The 26,227-nt window shown below is 41.1% G+C and overlaps 1 protein-coding gene across 1 annotated transcript in view; it reads right to left on the reverse strand.

The window, feature by feature from the left end:
* MRE11 (MRE11 homolog, double strand break repair nuclease) overlaps window positions 1-26,227 on the reverse strand; it is a 50,034-nt gene that overhangs the window by 9,990 nt on the left and 13,817 nt on the right. Inside the window, exons 11-16 of the mRNA XM_073337399.1 lie at window positions 23,392-23,495; window positions 13,360-13,533; window positions 10,965-11,027; window positions 8,029-8,254; window positions 6,470-6,553; window positions 2,566-2,624 (exon numbers count right to left, since the gene is read on the reverse strand). Of these exons, the coding sequence (XP_073193500.1) occupies window positions 2,566-2,624; window positions 6,470-6,553; window positions 8,029-8,254; window positions 10,965-11,027; window positions 13,360-13,533; window positions 23,392-23,495 (710 nt within the window). The remainder of the gene's footprint in view (window positions 1-2,565; window positions 2,625-6,469; window positions 6,554-8,028; window positions 8,255-10,964; window positions 11,028-13,359; window positions 13,534-23,391; window positions 23,496-26,227) is intronic.

Here is a 26,227-nt window from a genome sequence, read left to right on the forward strand (position 1 = left end):
TTCACCTTCCGTAGTGAATACACTGACGATAACTGTGTGTGTTATCTGCAGCTGCTACCACTGCGGCTTTCAGGTTTTCCCCCTCTATACCCACAGAACACCTGAGCCAGATAAGGGAGTGGGGTGGGGGAGAAAGAGGACTCAGGATGACATGTTCAATGAGATCCTGCAAGCCAGTGCTGCACTGGACTGAGAGCAGAGAGTCTGAAGGGTGAACATTGTGGACAGCCCGGAGAAGGATAGAAAGGAGAAAAGAGGGGCGCAGGAAAAGGAGAGGGAGAGGCACCAGGACATAACGGGGCTTCTCAGGCAGCAAGCAGAGATGCTGCAGACTCTGGTGGACTTGCAGGTTCAACAAGCCTGTGCTCACCTCCCTCTGCAGCCCATTGAGAACTCAAAAATCAGGACCTGCCTACCCCTTCCCCTTCAACATGGCATCAGGGGTTGCTCCACTACCCCTAACCCTCCACCCTGGGGGAGAGTAAAGACAGTCACAGCGTCAAATACACTAATCATGGCTCTCACAGGTCATTGTATGTGCAGCTGAAATGGACATGAACATTCTTTTCCCCTCATAAGTTCTGTTCTCGTAATTTATTAAATTTGATTAAGTTTTTAATGTGTTTGTTTTTAAAATTGCCTGGTGGGAGGGGAGGGGGTCACTGATTTTGTTACAGAATAAAATTCTATTATTTGGAACATAATTCATCTTTATTAGTTCACAACATATGCTGACTGGTGCTCATCAGTTTTGAAAGTGACCAATTACTGCTCAATGTCACACAACTCATAAGATCATTCCCAAACAAAATTAACAGGTGTACTGACAATGTTATACCCCTACACGTACAGCAGTCACCATACAATTCCTTTCAGACCACGAAAGAGAAGGGCCAGGTAGCACACACTACAAACAGCACACACTACTCTGGCTCACCCGTTAAAATGATCTTTCAAAGCCTCTTTGAGCCGTATAGCTCTGTGTTGAGCTCTTTTAATAGCCCTTGTATCTGGCTGTTCAAATTCAGCAGATAGCCACTCCACATCCGCTCCAGTGGAAACCGATTCACATTATTATTCAGGAAACAGTGGGCAGCTGTGACCATTGGGATATTTTTCTCTCTGAGGTCCAATCTTGTGAGTAAATAATGCCAGCATCCCTTCAAACGACCAACAGCACATGCACGCGTAACTGTCATTCTGCACCTGCTGAGATGGTAGTTGAAGCGTTCCTTGGTGCTGCTGAGGTGGCCAGCGTGCGGCTTCATGAGCCAGGGAAGCAAGGGGTAAACTGGGTTGCTCAGGATCACTATTGGCATTTCAACATCGCCAATGATAATCTTTCAGTTGGGAAACAAAGTCCCTGTTTCCGGTCCGGTGTTCTTAAAGATACAAGCATCATGCACCTTTCTCTGACTAGCCCACACTGATGTTGGTGAAGCATCCCCAGCACCCCCAGTTGGTGAAGCTTGCATAACCATAGAAAAGTAGCTCTTTCTGTTGATGTACTCTGTGGCAAGTTGGTCTCGTGCCAAAATAGGGACCTGTGTGCCATCTCTCGCCCCCGCATAGTTCGGGAACCCCATTGCTGAAAATCCATCCACTATGTATTGCACATTGCCAAGAATCACAGTCCTGCATAGCAGGGGGTGATTAATGGCCCTGCACACTTCCATGAATATGGCCCCAGCAGTGGGTTTCCTGACTCCAAATTGAATCCTGACTTACTGGTAGCGAATTGCAAGTTTCCAGTGTGATCACAACTCGCTTCTCCACTATCAGTGCAGCTCTTATTTTGGTGTTCCTGTGCTGGAGGCCTGAGGAGAGCTCAGCACACAGATCCAGGAATATGGCCTTGCACATCTGAAAGTTCTGCAGCCACTGCTTATCATCCCAAGCCTGCATTACGATGCAATCCCACCAGTCAGTGCTTGTTTCTTCTGCCTGGAAGCAGCACTCCACCATTTGTAGCTGCTTCGTGAAAGCCACCAGCAACATGGAACTGGCTCTCACTATGTCCCACAGCAATCTGTCCTCCAAGAAATAGTCTCATTCCTTGCAGCTCTGCAGATACTGTATGATCGTGCATCCTACTTGCAGTGCTCATGACAACAGCACAGATCTTGCAGGCTCCATGCTTCTGTCGGAGATGGCAGACAACAAGAAAGGCTGCATGGGTTTGTGGGATACAGATGACATTAGCGGATGGAGACCGTTACAAACTAGGAAGTTGACCCCATGCTCCCAGTTGCCCTTGCATGACTTGTTTCAGCTCCATCATGCATTGCCAAAACTTCCTAGAAGACAGTGCACTGCTAAGTTGCACAGTGGGATACCTACCCATGGTGCATTGCATTCTGCATCGATACAAGAACTCCTGGTTGGTATGTGCACTGCTGACACAAGGAGCCAAGTAAGCATGCACACAAGTGATGAACTAACTGCAGTGGCTGTATACCGATGTAACCTGAGATGACGTAAGTTTGTAACGTAGACACAGCCTCAGAGTGCTATACACAACACAGTAGTAGTATAACTGTACACATATGCAAAATACCTTCTCACCTCTGAGTAATTCTTAGCAGATGAATTCCGAGAGGGCTGTTGTCGGGCAGATTTAAAGGCTAAAATAAAACAGATAAGAACATATCATATGGAAGGCACTTGAATTAACCACAATTCATTATCTGATCACATCTTATCACACAAGGATCTCACCTTCACATTTTGACTGGTATGTATTTTACTACAATGTATGACTAAAAAGGCATGGTACACAGACTTACTATAGTTTACTTTTTATGATTTCTCCCACAACATTCCAGATAAAATAGTGTTGTGATTTTCCCAAGGTAGTGAGTGGAGGCAAAACCCGTAGGAATTAATTCCCTAACGTTATCAGAAGCTTCCTATTCTATCTGGGGAAAGTATAATCCTACTGGTTAGATAAAACATTCACAAATACAAACTAAATTAACATTTAGTTCATATCGTCTAATATTAACATTACAATTTGAGAAGTCCAATTTTTCTAGTTAACATATTTTTGCCTTATTTTAAGTCACGTTTTCAGTAATCAAGAGTTTTATTCTAATTCTTGTAGCACACGTCAACAAAACTGAAATAATCATTTGTTTCCCTTTGCCCCACCCAATGTGGTATCTGAAAGAACAGGGTGCTCATGTGAAAAGAGCCAGATAAATAGATGCCGCAGTGTCTTATCATAGAATCATAGAATATCAGGGTTGGAAGGGACCTCAGAAGGTCATCTAGTCCAACCCCCTGCTCGAAGCAGGCCCAATTCCCAGTTAAATCATCCCAGCCAGGGCTTTGTCAAGCCTGACCTTAAAAACCTCTAAGGAAGGAGATTCTACCACCTCCCTAGGTAACGCATTCCAGTGTTTCACCACCCTCTTAGTGAAAAAGTTTTTCCTAATATCCAATCTAAACCTCCCCCACTGCAACTTGAGACCATTACTCCTCGTTCTGTCATCTGCTACCATTGAGAACAGTCTAGAGCCATCCTCTTTGGAACCCCCTTCCTATACAGTACTTCCTATACAGTACTTAGGATAGGCAAGACCTGCAGTATCTCGGATACTGTGATGTGTTAATTGCGAGAAAAATGTTGATTTCTTAATCATACTTATTGTATGAGGTTTCTTTTCAGTGAGGTTTCTTTTCAGTAAAGAAGAGAAACATTCTTTATTTATCAAACAAATGCAAAAACTACCTCATAAAACAAATGACTTCTTCTTAGTCACTTTCATTGAATTGTGATGAATTTGCCTTGCTACCTTTTACATGGGATATCATAAACCTGGCCTTGTTTAAACTGCAAGTAGAAAACTTGCTGCATTCTTTTACAGATATCTGTGAGCAGTGCCTCACTGGTACAGTACTCAGGTTTTGAAGGGGTTCAACACTGCTACATTAATAATGCTTTGTTCTGAAAACTTATTCGCCAAAGTGCATGCTTGGATTCCCAACTCATAGGCAGATTCGTTTTCAAATTAAGAAACTACTGTCTTTAAGTGCATCCACTACAGTTTTAAATTCTCAAAAGTTGCCCCAAATCAGCCTTTTAAACTGGATTTGAATACACTGGCTCTATCAAGAAAAGTCATTTGTGTTTTTGAACAATGCTTTGGCTCTGTGGCAAAAGCAAGTTTCTTAATTTCTGTGCAATGTTGATAAGCTAAATCTCCAGTAAGGCCTGCTATTCCAGTGGCTCCTGGAAAACAATTTGCCACAGCGAGATACACCAGAATTAAAGTGGCCTGTACTTAAGCAATGCATGCCAGCAGAACATTTTATTGTCAGCTGGCTCTCCTACTATATTTCTAATTTAACAATTTAATTTGACCGCCTCAGAGCCAGACCTCTGAAGGTGTTCCAATTATCTAAAGTAAAAATCAGACAGACATGAAAACATCTTGTTACGAAAAGTTAGAGTTTTCTATCACTGTCATACAGTTAATTCAAGAGCGACTACATTTTCAGCACTTCAAGTCTGGAAAGAATTAAAATTTTCCATTTTTTACATGACCAACTTCAAAAATCAGTCATGTTTTTACCCAAGAGCATGTATAACTTTCACAAGAAACTTAGATGTTTATTAAAAGATTTTTAGCATGTACTGCCTAGCCAATGGAAAGTTGTCTAATATGTCTGCAAAATAGGAGTTTTTAAAAAAAATACTTCCTAAAAATATTAGTTTTAGACTAAAGTACTCAAACATGCACAAGTTGTGACAGCAATTCAGAAGAAATCTAGACCTTGATCCTACAGTGTGATGCACTTGTGCAAGCCCATAATAACTGAGAGCCCCACTGACTTCATTAGGACTCCGGGAAGATATTAGCACCCAGCCCCATGGATCAGCTTGCAGGATTGGGGGCAGCGCTATTATTAAATTCTAAAGGACTCCATAAAAAAACCCCACTTGTGCTGTGGTCCTGTTTAAAATATAAAATGGAAATCAGTAGTAATTTCAAATAAAATGAATAGGTTCACTTTGTGCTAAACTGATCCTATAAAATCCAGTTAATTTCTGAGTGATGCTCAAACAATGAAACTAGCCTTTACTTGGGAAGTGATGCAGATGAGACAAAGGATATTTTAATGAATTATCAGCCACTTCTTTTCACAGCTAATCTTCAGATATCATCGAGTTAAACATCCTTGAATTAAAAGAGACTTTGAAAGTGGTAATTTTGGAGACTACAGTGGTTCATTTGCATTCATGTGCACGAAGGTGGTAATAAATAATAAATAATAATAATGTCAGAATGTCTGGTATTAATTTTTCTGTTCCACATGATATACTCCAACTGAATACTTATAATAAAGTGAGCACAAGAGAGGAGGTACAAGGGAAAACTGAAAATAAAGTTTTTATTAATATAAGTAAAAAAAATACAGTATAAATCCAATATACTTCCAAGATGCAGAGGTTGTGCATCAAGTTTTATAAGGACAGGTGCTAATGTATTTTAAAAGATGACTTTAAAAACTAACATCTGCATAAAGAAGCCAGCGAGTCTGCAATTTTAAATTGGTTTTTTTATAGGATCCCAAACTTTTTAATGACGAGATTTTGAAGATTACTAACCCAGTGTAATAATTTCAGAGATCCCGAGACAGAAAATTTTTAAAACTGCAACTGAAAAATGCGTTTTATAGCACTTTGTTTCTAAGGGGTGCCAATGATGATCTGAATGACCCTGGGTAAATCTAAGTTTACCATTTTCTTTATCAAGTTACTCCAGATTTATATTGATGTAACAGAGAGCAGGATCCAGCCCAGGGTCTCTAAACATAGCATTTTATCTGTCATGGTCTCTACAAAAAATTCTTTTGTTGCAAAAATTGTTGCTTACTGTTAGTGCCCAACTGTGTTACTTATATGCACTCACTGGTCCTAGTGGCAATTGCATCCTTTGGATTCCTAAATTACTTGCGTCACGCTCACTCTCTCACAGTATTTTGTTTCACCCACCATGACCTGAATAGACACCTCTCGCTCCATGCCAGGCTTGTCCCCTTCTCTAAAAGAAGGCTTCATCACAAATCCAGAACTAGCCAATCAGTTTGGGTCACACAATTTGGGAGGATTCGACAAAGACACTCTTCTGGATACATTTTGCATCTGAAGGGGGAAGTTCTTGAAACAACCTGAACTCATCAGCTGGTAAAGTAGAGAGCGGCAGACCAATTAACCCCATTAATTAATCTTCTTAAAATAATAGGTAAGAGATGGGGCAGGAAAAGAAGTTAGCTGAACTAAACCTCACTAACAGTTCACCTCCCTACTTAATAACAGGCAAACTAAGCTCCATGTGATGGCTGAATTTTATCTACTGGAAATAAAGGTTGCATCATAAACTTCTTAATTTCATTATGGCATTCTGCAAAGTGATAGCAATTTTAGAGGGCATGTGAAAATAACACACTATTCTGAACATACCATCTATGATAGACATATTCTTGGTAGGAGTAGACACAGGCTTGTAACTTCTACTGCTATTAGACTGTTCTTGGCTAGTGTTTCCTGTAAGGATAATACACAAAAACACACAAAATTTTTTTTTAAAGAATCAATATTTAGCACTCTGTATTTTTTCTGTTAATTATGAAATTCTAAAAAACAAGCATCAAAAGATCCATAACTAAGGGTACGTCTACACTGTAGCCAGGAAAGTGCTTTCCAGATCAGACAGACAGACACTCACTAGCTCTGCATGAACTAGAGAGCAGAAAATATCAGCGTAGCTGGCGATAGCAGAGGTGGCAGCTCAGGCTAGCTACCTGAATACATACCCAGGGTGTCTGGGTGGGTTTGTACTGCGGGGATAGCATTGTTGGAGGCTTGGGCTAGCCGCCTGAGTACAACCCCCCCTCCCACCCCCAGAAACTCTGTGTATGTACTCAGGTGGCTACCCCCAGCTACACTGCTTTTTTCAGTGCAATACCAATTCAGTAATATTTACAGCCCATTTTCATTTCTTTAATGGTTTATAAGGAAGAGCCTAGAGAACATATACAACACATTGCAGTGATTGATACCAATAATCAACAAGAATATTAGAGGGCCGAGTAAGAAATTTAATAAAAACCACTCATCTTTATTACAATTCATACTCTTCCGCCTAGAAAGTGGATAAAAATGAGAGCATGATTTAGCTTTTGACATAGTGTCTACCCCATGGCCAAAAACTTATTCCCTTTCTTGACAGTATATTGGGCACATTTTCCCATTAGTGGTTTCCATAACCAATCTATTTTTGAAGTGCCCAGTCTTAATTTGAATTCATAGGCCTTGATCTTGCTGTCAGATCTTCTAGTCCCCCCCTACAAACATGCTGGGCCCACTGAAGTCAGTGGGAGTCTTGGCTAGCTGATCCATCTGCAGAATTGGATACTTTAAAAAGAAAAAAAAATTATTAAAGGTGTTAACAACAAGGAGTGTGACTCATTAAAGGGCACAATCAATTACAACCAGACCAGGAGGTGGTTTGATATTTTTGGTTAAAAAAAAAAAGACCTCCCACTTCCCTGATTAAGACAAGTTTTCTAAGCCTTGGGAAGGACTACTGGTTCTACAAGCCCTTGGAGGAAGTGACTACCTTCTGCACATGGTCAGCACCTAGCCCATGTTGGAAGCTATCATAATACAAACACCAGCCAGCAGAGGTATTGCCTAATTTTAATAGAAAAGAATAGACATACATCTCTCTTCATGGGGCTTCCCCAAGAAACTGCGATAACTACTGCAGCATAGGAGCATGGTATTTTTTCCTCTTGTCAAAACCTGAATATTTCAACTTTGTAAGGTGGCAAGTTACTGCAGCAACTGGTGCCAAAAACGCTGGCAATAAAAAGATTATTACATCAGGAACCTAATTAAACAACAAGCCAATAGGGCATTTCATGGGAGCATTACAAAAAAGGCCTTTTTTTTTTTTTTTTTAAAACAAGGGAAAACTGCTAATAATTGCAATACAAGGAATGTAAGAAACTATGGACCTCTTCCCCTTCGAGAGGCTCCTCTGGATGTTGAGATTTGCCCTCTTCCACCTCTTGCCTGACCCCTTCCTCGACCTCTTCCTCTGCTGAATGACGCAGAGGTGCCAGCATCTGAATCATCATTGTTTTTTTGTTCTGACATTCCAATATCCATAAGATCATCATCACTAGAGCCAGAGGCAAGAGCAGCCTCATGAGATCTGTGAGCTCTAGCCCTGGTCATAGCCTGAAAGAAACGATACAGAATATTTAATATTAATAGTAAAATGCACAAGGGTTGAAATCATAGTGGTGACGTGTTTATAAGAACTCAGATTTAGGGCCAACTTCAATGGTAATGTATGTCAGTCAGAAAACAGATGTCTCTTTTCTAGTCATTTTGATGCAGTCCCAATTTGTACACTAAGTCATGATTGTTTACAGAATGCTTCACTCCCATTCAAAGAAGTCTGAAAAAACTACTGTTACAACAAATTGTGAAATGGACTAACAAGTCAGCCAACCTACAACAGAGAAAACAGCTTTCTCTAAGAGGCAACGTGCATATTCTTCCATTAACTTAGCAAAAACTGCTTATGAAAGATGGGTCATTAAGGCTTAATAAAAGAAAAGGGGAAAAAGTATTTGAACAACTGAGCAGTTTCTACAACCCAAGGACTGTGATTTCAAAAACAAATGAGAGCGAAAACAGTTTGGAGGAGAAGTGAAGTAAAGATACAAAGAAAGGGAACAGCCATCTGGTATAAAGATTAATGGGGTTTATGAATGAGTGGACTGTTAACATTTATTTCTTTTTTCTTTCTTAAAAAGATTAAGGGTTCTATTCTGCTTTCACTTACACCAATGTAAATCCACTGAAGTCATTAAATGAGAAGACCCAGACTGGAAGCGAATTTGGCATTTCTAGATTTCCACAAGCCCCTGTCTGCACAGTGATCCCCTGGTCCATATTCCCATTTGTAGTTTAGACATGAACTTAAATCATAGTTTAACCACACAGAGGACATAGGTGCTATTATTATTGTTGTTATAATTAAGGGACTTTAAGTCCCTTACTGACTTTCACTGAGACTTAGGAGCCTAAGTCATTTAGACAGTTTTGAAAATTTGATCCAGAGACAGTCCAGGGCATAAGAACATAACTAACTTCCCATCTACACTATAAATTTGAACCATATGAGGCAAAAGGGCCTCCTGACTAGGTAGTATTTGTAATTTTCACCTCACTAATCTGAAACACAGCTTTAAGCTAGAGTTCAGCACTGCTTATTGAAAGGACCTGTCTACACAAAAACTTTAGTTAATGGCAAGCTGCGGTATAAATCTACCCCACACTAGCCTGCCACACACTAAGTATCTGTGTGGACCCTACTGCCTTTCACCGGGGAACTTTTAGTGCCCTTTACTCCTGTTTCAAAGCAGGATAGATCAAAGCACATATGAGGGAACTTTTAGCACACGACAGCCTAGTGTGGAGATTTACACCCTGGCTTGCTGAAAACTAAGTGCTGATTTTGACACGCCCAGAGTTTGCCAATCACATCTAATTCTATGGTGGTGAACCCGAATATACATTGCTCAAGTAGACATTTTCCTCCTTATAGATAAATGGACATTAGATTCTGAACAGCTTTGCAGGAGGACTGAAGAAAAATTGAGGAACTCTCTCCTTCACTTCCAATACTCCAGAATGGACCACCTCAGAAAAAAACAACCCAAATCCATTACATGCTCCCACACACTGGAAGAAAGGAAAAAAAAATCAGGAAATCTACTCGTTCTTTTTTTAAATTATTCATATTCTGGGACCAACCTGACTACAAACACTATGAACATTAGACTCAGACATCTGCCTGAAATGTAGTTCATCAATAGGGACATTAATTCACTGCTTCTGGGACTGCTCAGGCACTGCTAACTTTGGGTTGAAAATTTGCAATTGCTTGTCTAAATCTTATGGATCCGAGGTTGGTTTTTTTGGCAGAGCTGTCTCCCAAATGATACCAGTCATATGGATGACTGGGCAGTGGCTCCAGTTAGGCCATTTATTTTGTGCTCTGTCTCTCATAAATATACCCTGCATAAATGGACTATTAAATACTTTACTCTGGACTTTTGAATACATTCTATGCTTCAATATGTCTCCCTAGATATACAGCACGAGGCTGCTGCCAAAAGACAGAACAGAAACCCGGTATCCTTTTGTCAAACAAAAAAATCCACAGTAATTGCAAAACCACTTACATAAAGGTCAATTTAATAGATTCTGGGACTTCACTTATTAGGAGTCTTAATATAGGTTTTATGCGTGGGATTATGTCCCACAATTATGTACCAGGAAGAGAGTCCACATAAGCAAATTATACATAGCAAAGTGGATATTTATGTTTGAATTTCTTCACGATTTGCATAATTTTTGATAGTTGCTTAGTTATTCTGCAATTTATTGACACGTTCTTGTGTCTTCTACAATGAAACTGTTTGTTTTGACCCAGATGAATAGCGATATAATCTGGGATTTTTACCTTTTAAAAATAAACTGTAGTGACTTTATAATGTAGAGAAAAACAAAAAAATTTGTTATTTGTAATCTAAAGAGAACTGTAAACCGGACATCCAAATTCAGAATGTTTTTTGTTTGACTTTTAAACCAGAAGCATGCTGTGACTTTGAGGGCATATCATACACAAGGATATTTTCAGGTGATTTGCAATTCTGCATCCCACACAAGACCTTGTGGGATCTCTCTCTTTCACAGAAATCAACAAAACTTGCCACAGAATTCTCTCATCCTTCTTGAACAATTAGGCCTGGGTGATACAGAATGTATCTATTATTTATTCTATTATACATTAATAGAAGACAACAGTGCTCCACTCATGCAACATCAATAAAGACACATTCTACACCTTACATTTCTGTTTTAGGGGAATTACCTCACGAACTTCTTCCTCTTCCTCTTCAATATTTTCTTTTCTGGTCTCCCTAAATTTTCGCACCTAGATCACAGTAATATAAAATATAAGACCAAATTAATAGTCTGGACTGTACAATACCTGAAGACACAAAAATTCCAAGAAAAAAGTGTTCCTGTTTTAATAGCTTAGTGGTGAACTTAGATTTTTAGAGAAATCAACTGAATGTCTGTTATTTTACTGGATTTGTTTTGAACAGAAATAGAATGGTATTATCACTATTGAACGCTTTACCAGGAAGGCTTTTCTGACTGTAAAGAGCAACAATTATATTACCAGGTACAAACAATACATTTGAGATATGTTTGTAATAGGATGAGTCCAGAATACACAAGAGATATAGAGACACCTCTTTTTGAGAAGCAAAATAAAAAATCATTAAGTAATGTAGAATAGTTTAACCTAGTCCACTCCTAGTAAAAAGAAATCACCACCAGAGATTGAAGGCTCGACGTAGGTCTGTATCCCCACTACTACTTATTGGCACCATTAGATAGTAGAGCATGCCAGCAACGGGCATCTGCAGAAAAAATCATGGGGCTGGTGCTCTTCTCACATTCGATCTAGCGTGAGAACAAAGGAAGCCCAACAACATGTTCAAAATCCATAGGAGGCAGGAAGGCCAACGCTGCATGCAGCCCATGAATCTCACATTTCATGGGATGTGAGCCAGTGCAATAAAGCTCAGCACTGGCTGAAAACGTGCTTGATATGGGGTAGAAAGGAAAGGAGATGCATTACTTTAGATGGAATATACAGGCAAAAGGCATTACCATAACATAGTCACTATCTAACATTAAACAATGTTAAACAAGGTCTGGGCCTTAAGATACAGAGACCTCAGCTTGTTTAGCACCATGACAAATACTCTATTAAAAATCCTTTTACCTTTTTATTAAAGATACAAAAAAGAAGGGAAAACAGTTAAAGCAACTGAAATGTAAAGTATTCCATTTTAACAGCATCTCTTGTTCTATTTCCCTTTAGCTGTAAACTGTTTTTAGATGGAAAAAAGCCCCATTGTTTGACAGTCTTTTAGAATGTTAAAGATGGTAATAAATGTTATCCCACATAGTGTTTGGCTTTCAGTTGGAGCTGGTAGAGGTGATGATGTCATCTGAGTTCCTCTTTCTTTGTCCTGTTTTGGTCAGGACACCTTTCAGGACCATGATAATGAAGCCCTGGGGTCCCAGAAAACACATGGGGTAGCAGCCATGATGGTGAAACTCAGTTGCCATAGCTTCTGTTTGTTTTTCCCTCCAGTTTTTCTTTTTTCATTCCCCACAAAATCTCTTTCATTTAAGGATCCAAAAAGGGTAGAATTGCCCATCCTCTTGTTATTTTAATCTACTAATTAGGGCTAATATGTGGTATACCAGTTTTGGCTCATTAACTTCTGGCTCCACATCTCCTGTTGTTAGCAAGCATAATTTTAACACAGTCTTTAAATTATATCGACTTAGCCTTTTTGTTAAAGCTAATTGAGTTATTTGGTCTTCCTTTCCTACCTTTTCCTATCAACATTTATTATTATATGCTATTGTAACATCTTATGAACTTTTACATACTTGAATTGTGAACTCAGCTGTAAGAAGTAAGTCTGGAAGCTCAAAGGTCACAACATGTGCAAAGTGTAAAAGTAACAGAGAATGGGCAATAGAGCAACGAGAGGTAGTGGGATATGAAGAAATACAGTAGACCCCAGAGAAAGCATGGGTAGAGGTCAGGAATAAAGAGGAAAAATAAAAGTGAAGGTAAGGAGGAGGTGAAAGAGAGAAAGGAAAAAATGGAAAGAGAAAACTTGCATCACAGAATATACATCTAGACCCACTGCTCTGTTTACAGTAAAAAGTTTAAATTCAAACTAGTCATCAAGCTGCTACTGTTTTAACCAATGGCCATATTCACCATTGGCATGAGCAAGTGCAATCCAAAGATGACTGATAAACATCAGTGGTCAATTTGGTCCCAAGTCTTAAAAGGCAAACTAAACATTTGTGTCTACCAATATGTGTCAGTATGTATGTTATCTCAGTCAGAGTTTGTGCAGAGCTTAACTTGTAGGCCACATATACTTAAAAACTGACAGACTGTGTACACGTAAGATCCTATTATGATCCACTAAGATGAAGTAGGAAGCAACATATCAAACTAAAAGATACAATTTTAAAAACAGATTAAGCAGCTTTTAAGTAATATATTTAATTTTTGTGTGTGTTCATGAATGTGAACCACTGAGGGGACTGGCTAGAGGCAGGTGTTGTGCAAGCTTCAAAATACTTACAAAGCTGTCAACAATCTTGAGCTACAACCTAGGCTTCTCCTAACCAGAAGGACTGAGTAATTTGGTACTAACCTCCTCATCTATTTTTGCCTCCTCTGCATCGGTGTGACGTTCCTTAAGAAACCTCTGAGTTTTTTCTAATTGAAATTTCACCAACTCTTCTATAGCATCTTTCTCTTCTTTGTCAACAAATTCCTGCACTGCTTCACCCATGCCTCTTTCAGTCAAGAGTGAAAGCTGTACTTTCTGTAAGCGATAGAGAGGGAGGGGGGGAAAGGTTAAAACAAAAACCAAGACAAAAAACTTCCCTCAAACAGCAATATATATCCCAGAGTATTACAGTCATATTATTCTTCAGAAAAGAGAAATACACAAAAATATTTTAAGATGTTAGTCAAAGAATTGGATAACATCAGGAAAAGGTAACAGGAGATTCTTTCTAGTCAAGAACCTTTAGCATTAAAGGATTAATGTATTATGTAAAACAAATTAAGGATCAATTAAGCTAAAAAGCATTATGATTAGTGATGGAAGAAAAGAGTAAAATTCATCTCACAAATGAATCATTTAAATAGAAGAATTGATAATGTTATGGCTGTTCTGAATGCAAGAATCAATGGACTTTGGAGACATCAAACCTTTCAGCCACTCTTACTTGCTTAGCACAGTGCTTTTGTAGGGCCTCCAGCACACAAACTTTATTGATGAGAGTTAGGTCCATGCCTTTGGAAGCCATGGCACACAGCAGAAGCACTTAGCTGCACATGTTCAGAGCCTGAAAGTTAATTATAGGATCGACCTCTCCTCTAAAAAAGTTGCTACTAAGTGTTATACCTGTGGTTAATATCCGAATCCTATTAACATTAATATTAATGGGACAGATTGGTTCCTGGCAATATGTTTCCATTAACCGGAAGCAGTTATTCTCAGGATTTCTATAAAGCAGAATCTATTATATTTATATTAAAGTTATTTCATATCGAGAAAGCAGTAAAAATTATAGGACAGGTAATATTGTGTTCTGAATGATCAATAGCTCCTAACACTGGAAGTTTGTAATTTCTGTAACCAATAGTAATTCCTACTAGTTATGTCATGCCAGGATAGTGCTACAGCTGTTGATTAAACCAAAATGTAGAAATTACTAATGTTATTTTGCAATATTCTTTTTTCAGAGTAGCCAGATCTTCAAAGCAAGGATACTGACATTTGAATAGCATGCTCTCTTTAGTCTGTGATAATACAGCACCAACACTCTACTCGGGAACATTATATATACTTAATTTATTTTCCAATCTTCCAGCTGTCGCTTAAGGTGCTATTTTATAAAAAGAGTTATGTCAGAAGCAGTGGAGCCTTTTCTCCTGAGAAACAGTTAAATTAAATACACTTGAAAAAAAAATCCTTTTTAGCTATTAAAATTAACTGTTAGTCCCCATGAAGCAAATGCACCAGCATTACACTTAGAACTGTCTTTATTTTTTTAAGGAAGTATTATTTTTGACAGTCAGTAAATTCGTATATAAATGTATTAACAGGAAATCTGTCACAAAATTCTGTCACAAAATGGAAAAGCTATTACTGGTTTCAGAGTAACAGCCGTGTTAGTCTGTATTCGCAAAAAGAAAAGGAGTACTTGTGGCACCTTAGAGACTAACCAATTTATCTGAGCATAAGCTTTCATGAGCTACATCTCACTTCATTGGATGCATACTGTGGAAAGTATAGAAGATCTTTTTATACACACAAAGCATGAAAAAATGGGTGTTTACCACTACAAAAGGTTTTCTCTCCCCACACCCCACTCTCCTGCTGGTAATAGCTTATCTAAAGTGATCACTCTCCTTACAATGTGTATCATAAGCTGATATATGATACACATTGTAAGGAGAGTGATCACTTTAGATAAGCTATTACCAGCAGGAGAGTAGGGTGGGGGGAGAGAAAACCTTTTGTAGTGGTAAACACCCATTTTTTCATGCTTTGTGTGTATAAAAAGATCTTCTATACTTTCCACAGTATGCATCCGATGAAGTGAGCTGTAGCTCACGAAAGCTTAAGCTATTACTGTAATTAAAGAAAACTAATGCAATAGCAAGCTGTTATAACAGGACATTAAAAACTTCCAACACTGTGATAAATACAGAATACTGAATCCTTTTTCTTTCATTTCATAACATTTTGAGAGAGTACCCTGTGCCTACTTGAATTAACACCACTGGGAGTCTCTAAAGACCCAAGTCCTGCAAACTCCTCAGCATTTCATAGAATCAGGACATATGGGCCTAATTCTGCCAACTCTTACTCATATTCACATCAGTGGAACTATTTTCCTAAGTTTTATACACACCAATGTCATCTGAAAATAGAAAGTGTAAAGCATTAGCATCTTAGCCCTGGTCTACACTAGGAGTTGAGGTCGAATTTAGCAGTGTTAAATTGATTTAACCCTGCACCCGTCCACACAACAAAGCCCTTTTTTTCCCCGACTTAAAAGGACTCTTAAAATCGATTTCTTTACTCCACTCCCGACAAGGCGATCAGCGCTGAAATCGGCCTTGCCAGGTCGAATTTGTGGTACTGTGGATGCAATTAGATGGTATTGGCCTCTGGGAGCTATCCCAGAGTGCTCCACTGTGACCGCTCTGGACAGCACTCTCCACTCAGATGCACTGGCCAGGTAGACAGGAAAAGACCCGCAAACTTTTGAATCTCATTTCCTGTTTGGCCAGCGTGGCAAGCTGCAGGTGACCATGCAGAGCTCATCAGCAGAGGTGACCATGATGGAGTCCCAGAATTGCAAAAGAGCTCCAGCATGGACCGAATGGGAGGTACGGGATCTGATCACTGTATGGGGAGAGGAATCCGTGCTATCAGAACTCCATTCCAGTTTTCGAAATGCCAAAACATTTGTCAAAATCTCTCAGGACATGAAGGACAGAGGCCATAACAGGGACCCAAAGCAGTGCCGCGTGAAACTGAAGGAGCTGAGGCAAGCCTACCAGAAAACCAGAGAGGCGAACGGCCGCTCCGGGTCAGAGCCCCAAACATGCCACTTCTATGATGAGCTGCATGCCATTTTAGGGGGTTCAGCCACCACTACCCCAACAGTGTGCTTTGACTCCTTCAATGGAGAGGGAGACAACACGAAAGCAGGTTTGGGGAACGAGGAAGATGATGATGATGAGGTTGTAGATAGCTCACAGCAAGCAAGCGGAAAAACCAGTTTTCCCGACAGCCAGGAACTGTTTCTCACCCTGGACCTGGAGCCAGTACCCCCCGAACCCACCCAAGGCTGCCTCCCAGACCCGCCAGGCGGAGAAGGGACCTCTGGTGAGTGTACCTTTTTAAATAGTATACATGGTTTAAAAGCAAATGTGTTTAATGATTAATTTGCCCTGGCATTCACAGCCAGTACAGCTACAGAAAAAGTCTGTTAACATGTCTGGGGATGGAGCGGAAATCCTCCAGGGACATCTCCATAAAGCTCTCCTGGATGTATTCCCAAAGCCTTTGCAAAAGGTTTATGGGGAGGGCAGCCTTATTCCATCCACCATGGTAGGACACTTTACCATGCCAGGCCAGTAGCACGTAGTCGGGAATCATTGCAGAACAAAGCACTACAGCGTATGTTTGCTGGCTTTCAAACAACATCCGTTCTTTATCTCTGTGTTATCCTCAGGAGAGTGGTATCATTCATGGTCACCTGGTTGAAATAGGGTGCTTTTCTTAAGGGGACATTCAAAGGTGCCCGTTCTGCTGGGCTGTTTGCCTGTGGCTGAACAGAAATGTTTCCCACTGTCAGCCACAGGGAGGGGTGAGCCATGCGGTGGGGGGAGGCAAAATGCGACCTTGTAACAGAAAGCACTTGCTATGTATGTAATGTTAACAGCAAGGTTTACAGTGAAAGAGCGTACCCATTGTTCTATAAAATGTGTCTTTTTAAATACCACTGTCCCTTTTTTTCTCTCCACCAGTTGCATGTGTTTCAAGGATCACAGGATCTTCTCCTTCCCAGAGGCTAGTGAAGATTAGAAGGCGAAAAAAAAGCACTCGTGATGAAATGTTCTCTGAGCTCATGCTGTCCTCCCACACTGACAGAGCACAGACAAATGCGTGGAGGCAGACAATGTCAGAGTGCAGGAAAGCACAAAATGACCAGGAAGAGAGGTGGCGGGCTGAAGAGAGGGCTGAAGCTGCTACGTGGCGGCAGCATGATGAGAGAAGACAGGATTCAATGCTGAGGCTGCTGGAGGATCGAACTAATATGCTCCAGAGTATAGTTGAGCTGCAGAAAAGGCAGCTGGAGCACAGACCACCACTACAGCCCCTGTGTAACCAACTGCCCTCTTCCCCAAGTTCCGTAGCCTCCTTACCCAGACGCCCAAGAACGCGGTGGGGGGGCCTCCAGCCACTCCACCCCAGAGGATTGCCCAAGCAACAGAAGGCTGGCATTCAATAAGTTTTAAACTTTTACGAAGTGCCGTGTGGCCTTGTCCTTCCCTCCTCCACCACCCCACCCAGTGCTTCCCTTCTCCACCACCCCTCCTGGGCTACCTTGGCAGTTATCCCCCTATTTGTGTGATGAATTAATAAAGAATGCATGAATGAGAAGCAACAATGACTTTAATGCCTCTGCAAGTGGTGATCGAAGTGGGGAGGGGAGGGTGGTTAGCTTACAGGGAAGTAGAGTGAACCAAGGGCAGGGGAGGGGGGTTTCCATCAAGGAGAAACAAACAGAACTTTCACACCGTAGCCTGGCCAGTCATGAAACCGGTTTTCAAAGCTTCTCTGATGCGCACCGCGCCCTCCTGTGCTCTTCTGTCTCCCCCTTACTCTCACAGATATTGTGGAGCACACAGCAAGCAGTAATAACAATGGGAATATTGGTTTCGCTGAGGTCTAAATGAGTCAGTAAACTGCGCCAGCGCGCTTTTAAACATCCAAATGCACATTCTACCACCATTCTGCACTTGCTCAGCCTGTAGTCGAACAGCTCCTGACTACTGTCCAGGCTGCCTGTATGGCTTCATGAGCCAGGGCATTAAGGGGTAGGCTGGGTCCTTAAGGATAACTATAGGCATTTCAACATTCCCAACGGTTATTTTCTGGTCTGGGAAGAAAGTCCTTTCCTGCAGCTTTTGAAACAGACCAGAGTTCCTGAAGATGCGAGCGTCATGTACCTTTCCCGGCCATCCCACGTTGATGTTGGTGAAACGTCCCTTGTGATCCATCAGTGCTTGCAGCACTATTGAAAAGTACCCTTTGAGGTTTATGTACTCACCAGCTTGGTGCTCCGGTGCCAAGATAGGGAGATGGGTTCCGTCTATGGCCCCACCACAGTTAGGAATCCCATTGCAGCAAAGCCAACCACTATGACCTGCACATTTCTCAGGGTCACTACCCTTGATATCAGCAGATCTTTGATTGTGTTGGCTACTTGCATCACAGCAACCCCCACAGTAGATCTGCCCACTCCAAAATGATTCCCGACTGACCGGTAGCTGTCTGGCATTGCAAGCTTCCACAGGGATATTGCCACTCGCTTCTCAACTGTGAGGGCTGCTCTCATCTTGGTATTCTTGCGCCTCCATGAAGTGGAAAGCAAGTCACGAAGTTCCATGAAAGTGCCCTTACGCATGTGAAAGTTTCGCAGCCACTGGGTATCGTTCCAGATCTGCAACACTATGCGGTCCCACCAGTCTGTGCTTGTTTTCCGGGCCCAGAATCGGCATTCCATGGCATGAACCTGCCCCATTAGCACCATGATTCCCACATTGCCAGGGCCCGTGCTTTAAGAGAAGTCTGTGTACATGTCCTCATCACTCTCGTCACCGCGCTGATGTCGCCTACTTGCCCGGTTTCACTTTGCCAGGTTCTGGTGCTGCATATGCAGCTGGATAATGCGCATCGTGTTTAATGTGCTCCTAATTGCCAAAGTGATTTGAGCAGGCTCCATGCTTGCCGGGGTATGGCATCTGCACAGAAAAAAGGTGCGGAACGATTGTCTGCCATTGGTCTGACGGAGGGAGGGGCGACTGACAACATGGCTTACAGGGTTGGCTTACAGGGAATTAAAATCAACAAAAGGGGGTGGCTTTACATCAAGGAGAAAAAAAAAACCTGCCACACAGAATGGCCCCCTCAAGATTGAACTCAAAACCCTGGGTTTAGCAGGCCAATGCTCAACCCAATGCTCAACCCACTGAGCTATCCCTCCCCCCGGTATTTCAGGCAGGACTGAATCTCCATTAAACTTTTCAAGGTGCCCCTGACAGACCTCACCAAAACGATTGTTGGCCGTTGATATCACAGAGGGAGGGAGGAAAGGGGGGGAGAGCACATGAATACAAAATAAATCTGGTCTATTTCTTGTTTTGATCTACTCCATCTATCTTTTACATTTTTGGCTGGCAGCAGACGGTGCAATAGGACTACTAGCCATACTCATCTCCTGGCTGCTCGCCAAAAGCTGGTACAACAGGACTGCCGGAAGGACTAAAGAGAATGACCTGGTCGAGTCACTCCTATTTCAGTCCCTGCGCCCATGTCTGCCCAGGCCCTCCTGACCGACCTTACCAAGGCGGCCAGGAGCACCTCGGACATGATGACGATGATGGTTATCAGGCCTACTGCACCGTCTGCTGCCACAAGGCAATGGGTTGCTGTTGCTGTGTAGCAGTGCATTACCACGTCTGCCAGCACCCAGGAGACGTACGGTGACAGTGAGCTGAGCGGGCTCCATGCTTGCTGTGGTATGGCGTCTGCACAGGTAACTCAGGAAAAAAGGCGTGAAACGATTGTCTGCCGTTGCTTTCACGGAGGGAGGGCCTGACGACATGCACCCAGAACCACCCGCGACAACGTTTTTGCCCCATCAGGCATTGGGATCTCAACCCATAATTCCAATGGGTGGCGGAGACTGCGGGAACTGTGGGATAGCTACCCACAGTGCAACGCTCCAGAAGTCGACACTAGCCTCGGTACTGTGGAAGCACTCCACCAAGTTACTGCACCTAATGCACTTAGAGCATTTTGTGTGGGGACATACACAATCGACTATATAAAAACGATTTATAAAAAAACCGACTTCTATAAATTCGACCTAATTTTGTAGCGTAGACATACCCATAGTAAGAGTTTCTGACCTAATGCAACTTATAGTTTGGACATGAGCGAAGGGGAATAAAAGCGGCTTTATTAACCATGTTATTTTTCTTCAAAATCTGGTAAAGTGATTAGCTTGACTGTGCCTAATTTAGAGTACATTCTTAATATTTAATTAGTTCAAAAAATGTTGAATCCAAAGTGGATATTATTAGGGCTGTCGATTAATCACAGTTAACTCACGCGATTAACTCAAAAAAATTAATCACAATTAATCGTGGTTTTAATCACACTGTTAAACAATAGAATACCAATTGAAATTTATTAAATATTTTGCATGTTTTTCTACATTTTCATATATATTGTATTCTGTGTTGTAACTGAAATCAAAGTGTATATTATTTTTGATTACAAATATTTGCACTGTAAAAATGCTAAACAAAAGAAATAGTATTTTTCAATTCACCTCATACAAGTACGGTACTGCAATCTCTGTCATGGAAGTGCAACTTACAAATGTAGATTTTTTTTTTGTTACATAACTGCACTCGAAACCAAAACAATGTAAAACTTCAGAGCCTACAAGTCCACTCAGTCCTACTTCTTGTTCAGCCAATCGCTAAGTCAAACAAGTTTGTTTACATTTACAGGAGATAATTCTGCCCTCTTCTTATTTACAATGTCACCAGAAAGTGAGAACAGGCATTTAAATTGCACTTTTGTAAACAGCACTGCAAGGTATTTACATGCCAGATATGCTAAACAATCATATGCCCCTTCGGCCACCATTCCAGAGGACATGCTTCCATGCTGATAACTCATTTTTTTAACAAGCGTAAATTAAATTTCTGACTGAACTCCTTGGGGGAGAATTGTATGTCCCCTGCTCTGTTTTACCCGCATTCTGCCATATATTTCATGTTATAGCAGTCTAGGATGATTCCCAGCACATGTTATTCATTAAGAACACTTTCACTGCAGATTTGACAAAACACAAAGAAGGTACCAATGTGAGATTTCTAAAAGATAGCTATAGCACTCACCCCAAGGTTTAAAAATCTGAAGTGCCATCCAAAATCGGAGAGGGAGGAGGTGTGAAGCATGCTTTTAGAAGTCTTAAAAGACTCTGATGCGTAAACTACAGAACCAACAAAAAAGAAAATCAATCTTCTACTTGTGGCATCTGACTCAGATAAAGAAAATGAACAAGTGTTGGACTGCACTGCTTTGGATTGTTATTGAGCAGAACCAGTCATCAGCATGGACGCACGTCTCCTAGACTGGTAGTTGAAGCATGAAGGGACATATGAATCTTTAGCGCATCGGGCACATAAATATCTTGCGACGCTGGCTACAACAGTGCCATGAGAATGCCTGTTCTCACTTTCAGGTGACATTGTAAACAAGAAGTGTTTACAATGTCAAAACTTGTTTGTCCGAGCGATTGGCTGAACAAAAAGTAGGACTGAGTGGACTTGCAGGATCTAAAACTTTACATTGTTTTATTTTTGAACGCATTTTGGGGTTTTTTTGTTGTTGTTTGTTTACACAATTCTACATTTGTAAGTTCAACTTTCATGATAAAGAGACTGCACTATAGTACTTGTATTAGGTGAATTGAAAAATATTATTTCTTTTGTTTTTTTTACAGTGCGAATATTTGTAATAAAAAATAAATAAAGTGAGCACTGTAGACTTTGCATTCTGTGTTGTAATTGAAATCAGTATATTTGAAAAGGCAGAAAACATCCAAAAATATTTAACTTTAGTGTATTCTATTATTGTTTAATCACATGATTAATTTTGTTAAACCGCACGACAACCCTACAATTTATACTCATTTCAGGTGGCTTAGATGGGGGAAGAGAGAAGAGGGAGAGAGAGAGAGAGAAAAGAATATGAATATATTACAGTAGCACTTAGGGACCTACGAACCAACAAACAAAAAAAGACAGTCTCTGCCCCAAAGAGCTTACAATCTAGTACAAGACAAGAGACGGATATAGATAGAATACAAGGAAACAACGAGCCAATACTGGTCAGCATGATAGGCTCAACACAGTGACTAACTGTTGTCAAGTTTTTTGTTGCCATCCTGGCAAAGGAGAATTTTGAGGAGGTTTTTGAAGGAGGATAAGTTGTTAGTTTTGCGGATGTTGACTGGGAGCTCCTCCCAAGCATGAGAGAAAACACGAAGTGGGAGATAGAGGTTGGTGCCACAGGCTGATCTGAAGCGAGAGAGAGTTAACATCTCAATAGCCAATAAGATATGATAGGTATGATGGGGATAGACCATGAAGGGCCTTGAAAATTAAGACAAGCAGCTTATGCTTGATGCAACAGAGAAGGGTGGGGAGCCAGTGGAGGGATGCAAACAGAGGGGCAACATGGTCAAAGCAACAGACTTGGAAAATGATCTCAGTAGCATCATTTTGACTGAGTAAGACAAGACTGCATTTGTCAAGACCAAAGAGAAAGATATTGATGATAAGAGCCTGGACAAGAATTTTAGCTGTGTGGATGGATTGAAAGCATATATCTTAGAGACGCTAAGCCTGTACATGAGCACGTAGAGAGCGAGATCTGAGTCAAACAGGACCCAGGTTATAGGCCTGAGTGACATGCAGGATGCTGGCACTGTCCACAGTGATCAAGAAAGGAAGTTGAGGGGCGGGAGGGAGAGTTTAGGAGCTCAGCTTAAGCCATGTGGAGCTTGAGCTGATAGCCAGACATCCACGAGGATGAGATGTCAGAGAGAGCGAGCAGATATTTCAGTTTGGATAGAAAGAGACAAGTGAGTTTTCAGTACAGAGAGGGTAACTGAATTTGTGTTTGCAGACGAGATTACCCAAAGATAAGATATAGAGCGAGACAAGAAAGGGCACAAAGGACAGAGCCCTGTCAAATCTCCACAGGGAAAAAACCCTATCACCATAGCAATCAAATGTGTGATTTCATAAATGCACCCAGGACTTAAAAACACAACAATGAAGTTACCTGCTCTGCTGTCTGGAAATATTGCTTCACAAGGTCTTCCACTCTCAGGGTTGTTCCCTCCGAAGCAGGTCTTCGAGTGAGCTTTTCAAAATTAATCTCATCTTCTAGAAAAGATATATTAAAATAAGAACCTATTTTTGTCTTCATACATCAATTTAGGTGTTAAAAGCTACTAACATCACCCTGATTCATTATAATACAAAAGGTAATAAAAATTGAAACTTTGAAAATAGAAAAAAAGAGTACTTGTGGCACCTTAGAGACTAATCAATTTATTTGAGCACAAGCTTTTGTGAGCTACAGCTCACTTCATCAGATGCATTCAGTGGAAAATACAGTGAGAATGTTTTTATACACACAGACCATGAAAAAAAATGGGTGTTTATCACTACAAAAGGTTTTCTCTCCCCTCACCCCACTCTCCTGTTGGTAATAGCTTATCTAAAGTGATCACTCTCCTTACAATGTGTATGAAAATCAAGGTGGGCCATTTCCAGCACAAATCCAGGGTTTAACAAGAATGTCTGAGGAACAGTGCGGGGGGAGGGGGGGGAAATAAACAAGTGGAAATAGGTTACTTTTTACAATGACTCAACCACTCCCAGTCTCTGTTCAAGCCTAAGTTAATTGTATCCAATTTGCAAATTAATTCCAATTCAGCAGTCTCTCGTTGGAGTCTGTTTCTGAAGTTTTTCTGTTATAATGTGCCAGCAATGCCCCTTTGCCATGTACATTGGTCAAACTGGACAGTCTCTACGTAAAAGAATAAATGGACACAAATCAGATGTCAAGAATTATAACATTCATAAACCAGTCGGAGAACACTTCAATCTCTCTGGTCACTCGATTAGACATGAAAGTTGCGATATTACAACAGAAAAACTTCAGAAACAGACTCCAGGAGAGACTGCTGAATTGGAATTAATTTGCAAACTGGATACAATTAACTTAGGCTTGAATAGAGACTGGGAGTAGTTGAGTCATTATAAAAAGTAACCTATTTCCCCTTGTTTATTCCGCCCCCCTCCCCCCCCCGTTCCTCAGATGTTCTTGTTAAACCCTGGATTTGTGCTGGAAATGGCCCACCTTGATTATTTTTTTTTCATGGTCTGTGTGTATAAAAACATTCTCACTGTATTTTCCACTGAATGCATCTGATGAAGTGAGCTGTAGCTCACGAAAGCTTGTGCTCAAATAAATTGGTTAGTCTCTAAGGTGCCACAAGTACTCCTTTTCTTTTTGCGAATACAGACTAACACGGCTGTTACTCTGAAACCTGTCACTCTGATAGAAGACACCTGGTAATGGATCAAGGCAAATAGATCACACTATTCCACATCAAGCACTCTCATTCTTACTAAAACCAAAAAGAAAAACATGGCACCATTTCAGACTGGGATTTTAGGCAAAGATTTAGCTATTGGGTTTTCAGAGATGTCAAATATACCTCAGCAAATTTTTCCTACAACTTTTAGATGAACATGTACTAAGGAAATGAATGTAGCCAGGAAGGGAAGAGAGAAAAAGCTCTGATAGCCTCCATGTGTGCACTGACTTATAAAGAGTTAGGGAAGTTTGTATGTGGATAATAAAGCTATTTCCTACCCCAGTGGTACTCAGATGTTCTGAAGTCAGGACAAATCCCTTGTCAAATGGGTAAATGTGTTGACATGTCTCAAGGAAAGAAATCACTGAAAAACCCAACTCTCCAAAGTTTTCACAGTCCCTATGGATGCTTTTAAAATCATATAAGTACTGCTACTCTACCTCTTAATTTGTTCACTTTTTGAGAACCCAACTGTGATGCAATTTCATGCACAGTATTAAACACACAGTTCAGAAAGGTCCTCTGAGGCCTTTAAGTCACTTTCTGTAAACTGTTGAGAAAGGGTGCTCCTCTGAACACCAACAAAGAACACATACTCCTGCAAAAATTGTATGGATTTGGAAGGGTCCTTGCAGATTTCTATTGTTAGAGTCATGGTCCTTGGTCCATGTCTAGTTGGCAGCCGGTATCAAGTGGAGTGCCCCAAGGGTCGGTCCTGGGGCCGGTTTTGTTCAATATCTTCATAAATGATCTGGAGGATGGTGTGGATTGCACTCTCAGCAAATTTGCGGATGATACTAAACTGGGAGGAGTGGTAGATACGCTGGAGGGGAGGGATAGGATACAGAAGGACCTAGACAAATTGGAGGATTGGGCCAAAAGAAATATGATGAGGTTCAATAAGGATAAGTGCAGGGTCCTGCACTTAGGACGGAAGAACCCAATGCACAGCTACAGACTAGGGACCGAATGGCTAGACAGCAGTTCTGCGGAAAAGGACCTAGGGGTGACAGTGGACGAGAAGCTGGATATGAGTCAGCAGTGTGCCCTTGTTGCCAAGAAGGCCAATGGCATTTTGGGATGTATAAGTAGGGGCATAGCGAGCAGATCGAGGGACGTGATCGTTCCCCTCTATTCGACATTGGTGAGGCCTCATCTGGAGTACTGTGTCCAGTTTTGGGCCCCACACTTCAAGAAGGATGTGGATAAATTGGAGAGAGTCCAGCGAAGGGCAACAAAAATGATTAGGGGTCTGGAACACATGAGTTATGAGGAGAGGCTGAGGGAGCTGGGATTGTTTAGCCTGCAGAAGAGAAGAATGAGGGGGGATTTGATAGCTGCTTTCAACTACCTGAAAGGGGGTTCCAAAGAGGATGGCTCTAAACTGTTCTCAATGGTAGCAGATGACAGAACGAGGAGTAATGGTCTCAAGTTGCAGTGGGGGAGGTTTAGATTGGATATTAGGAAAAACTTTTTCACTAAGAGGGTGGTGAAACACTGGAATGCGTT

This window comes from Lepidochelys kempii, chromosome 1 (genome assembly GCF_965140265.1).
Source record: "Lepidochelys kempii isolate rLepKem1 chromosome 1, rLepKem1.hap2, whole genome shotgun sequence".
NCBI lineage: Eukaryota > Metazoa > Chordata > Testudines > Cheloniidae > Lepidochelys > Lepidochelys kempii.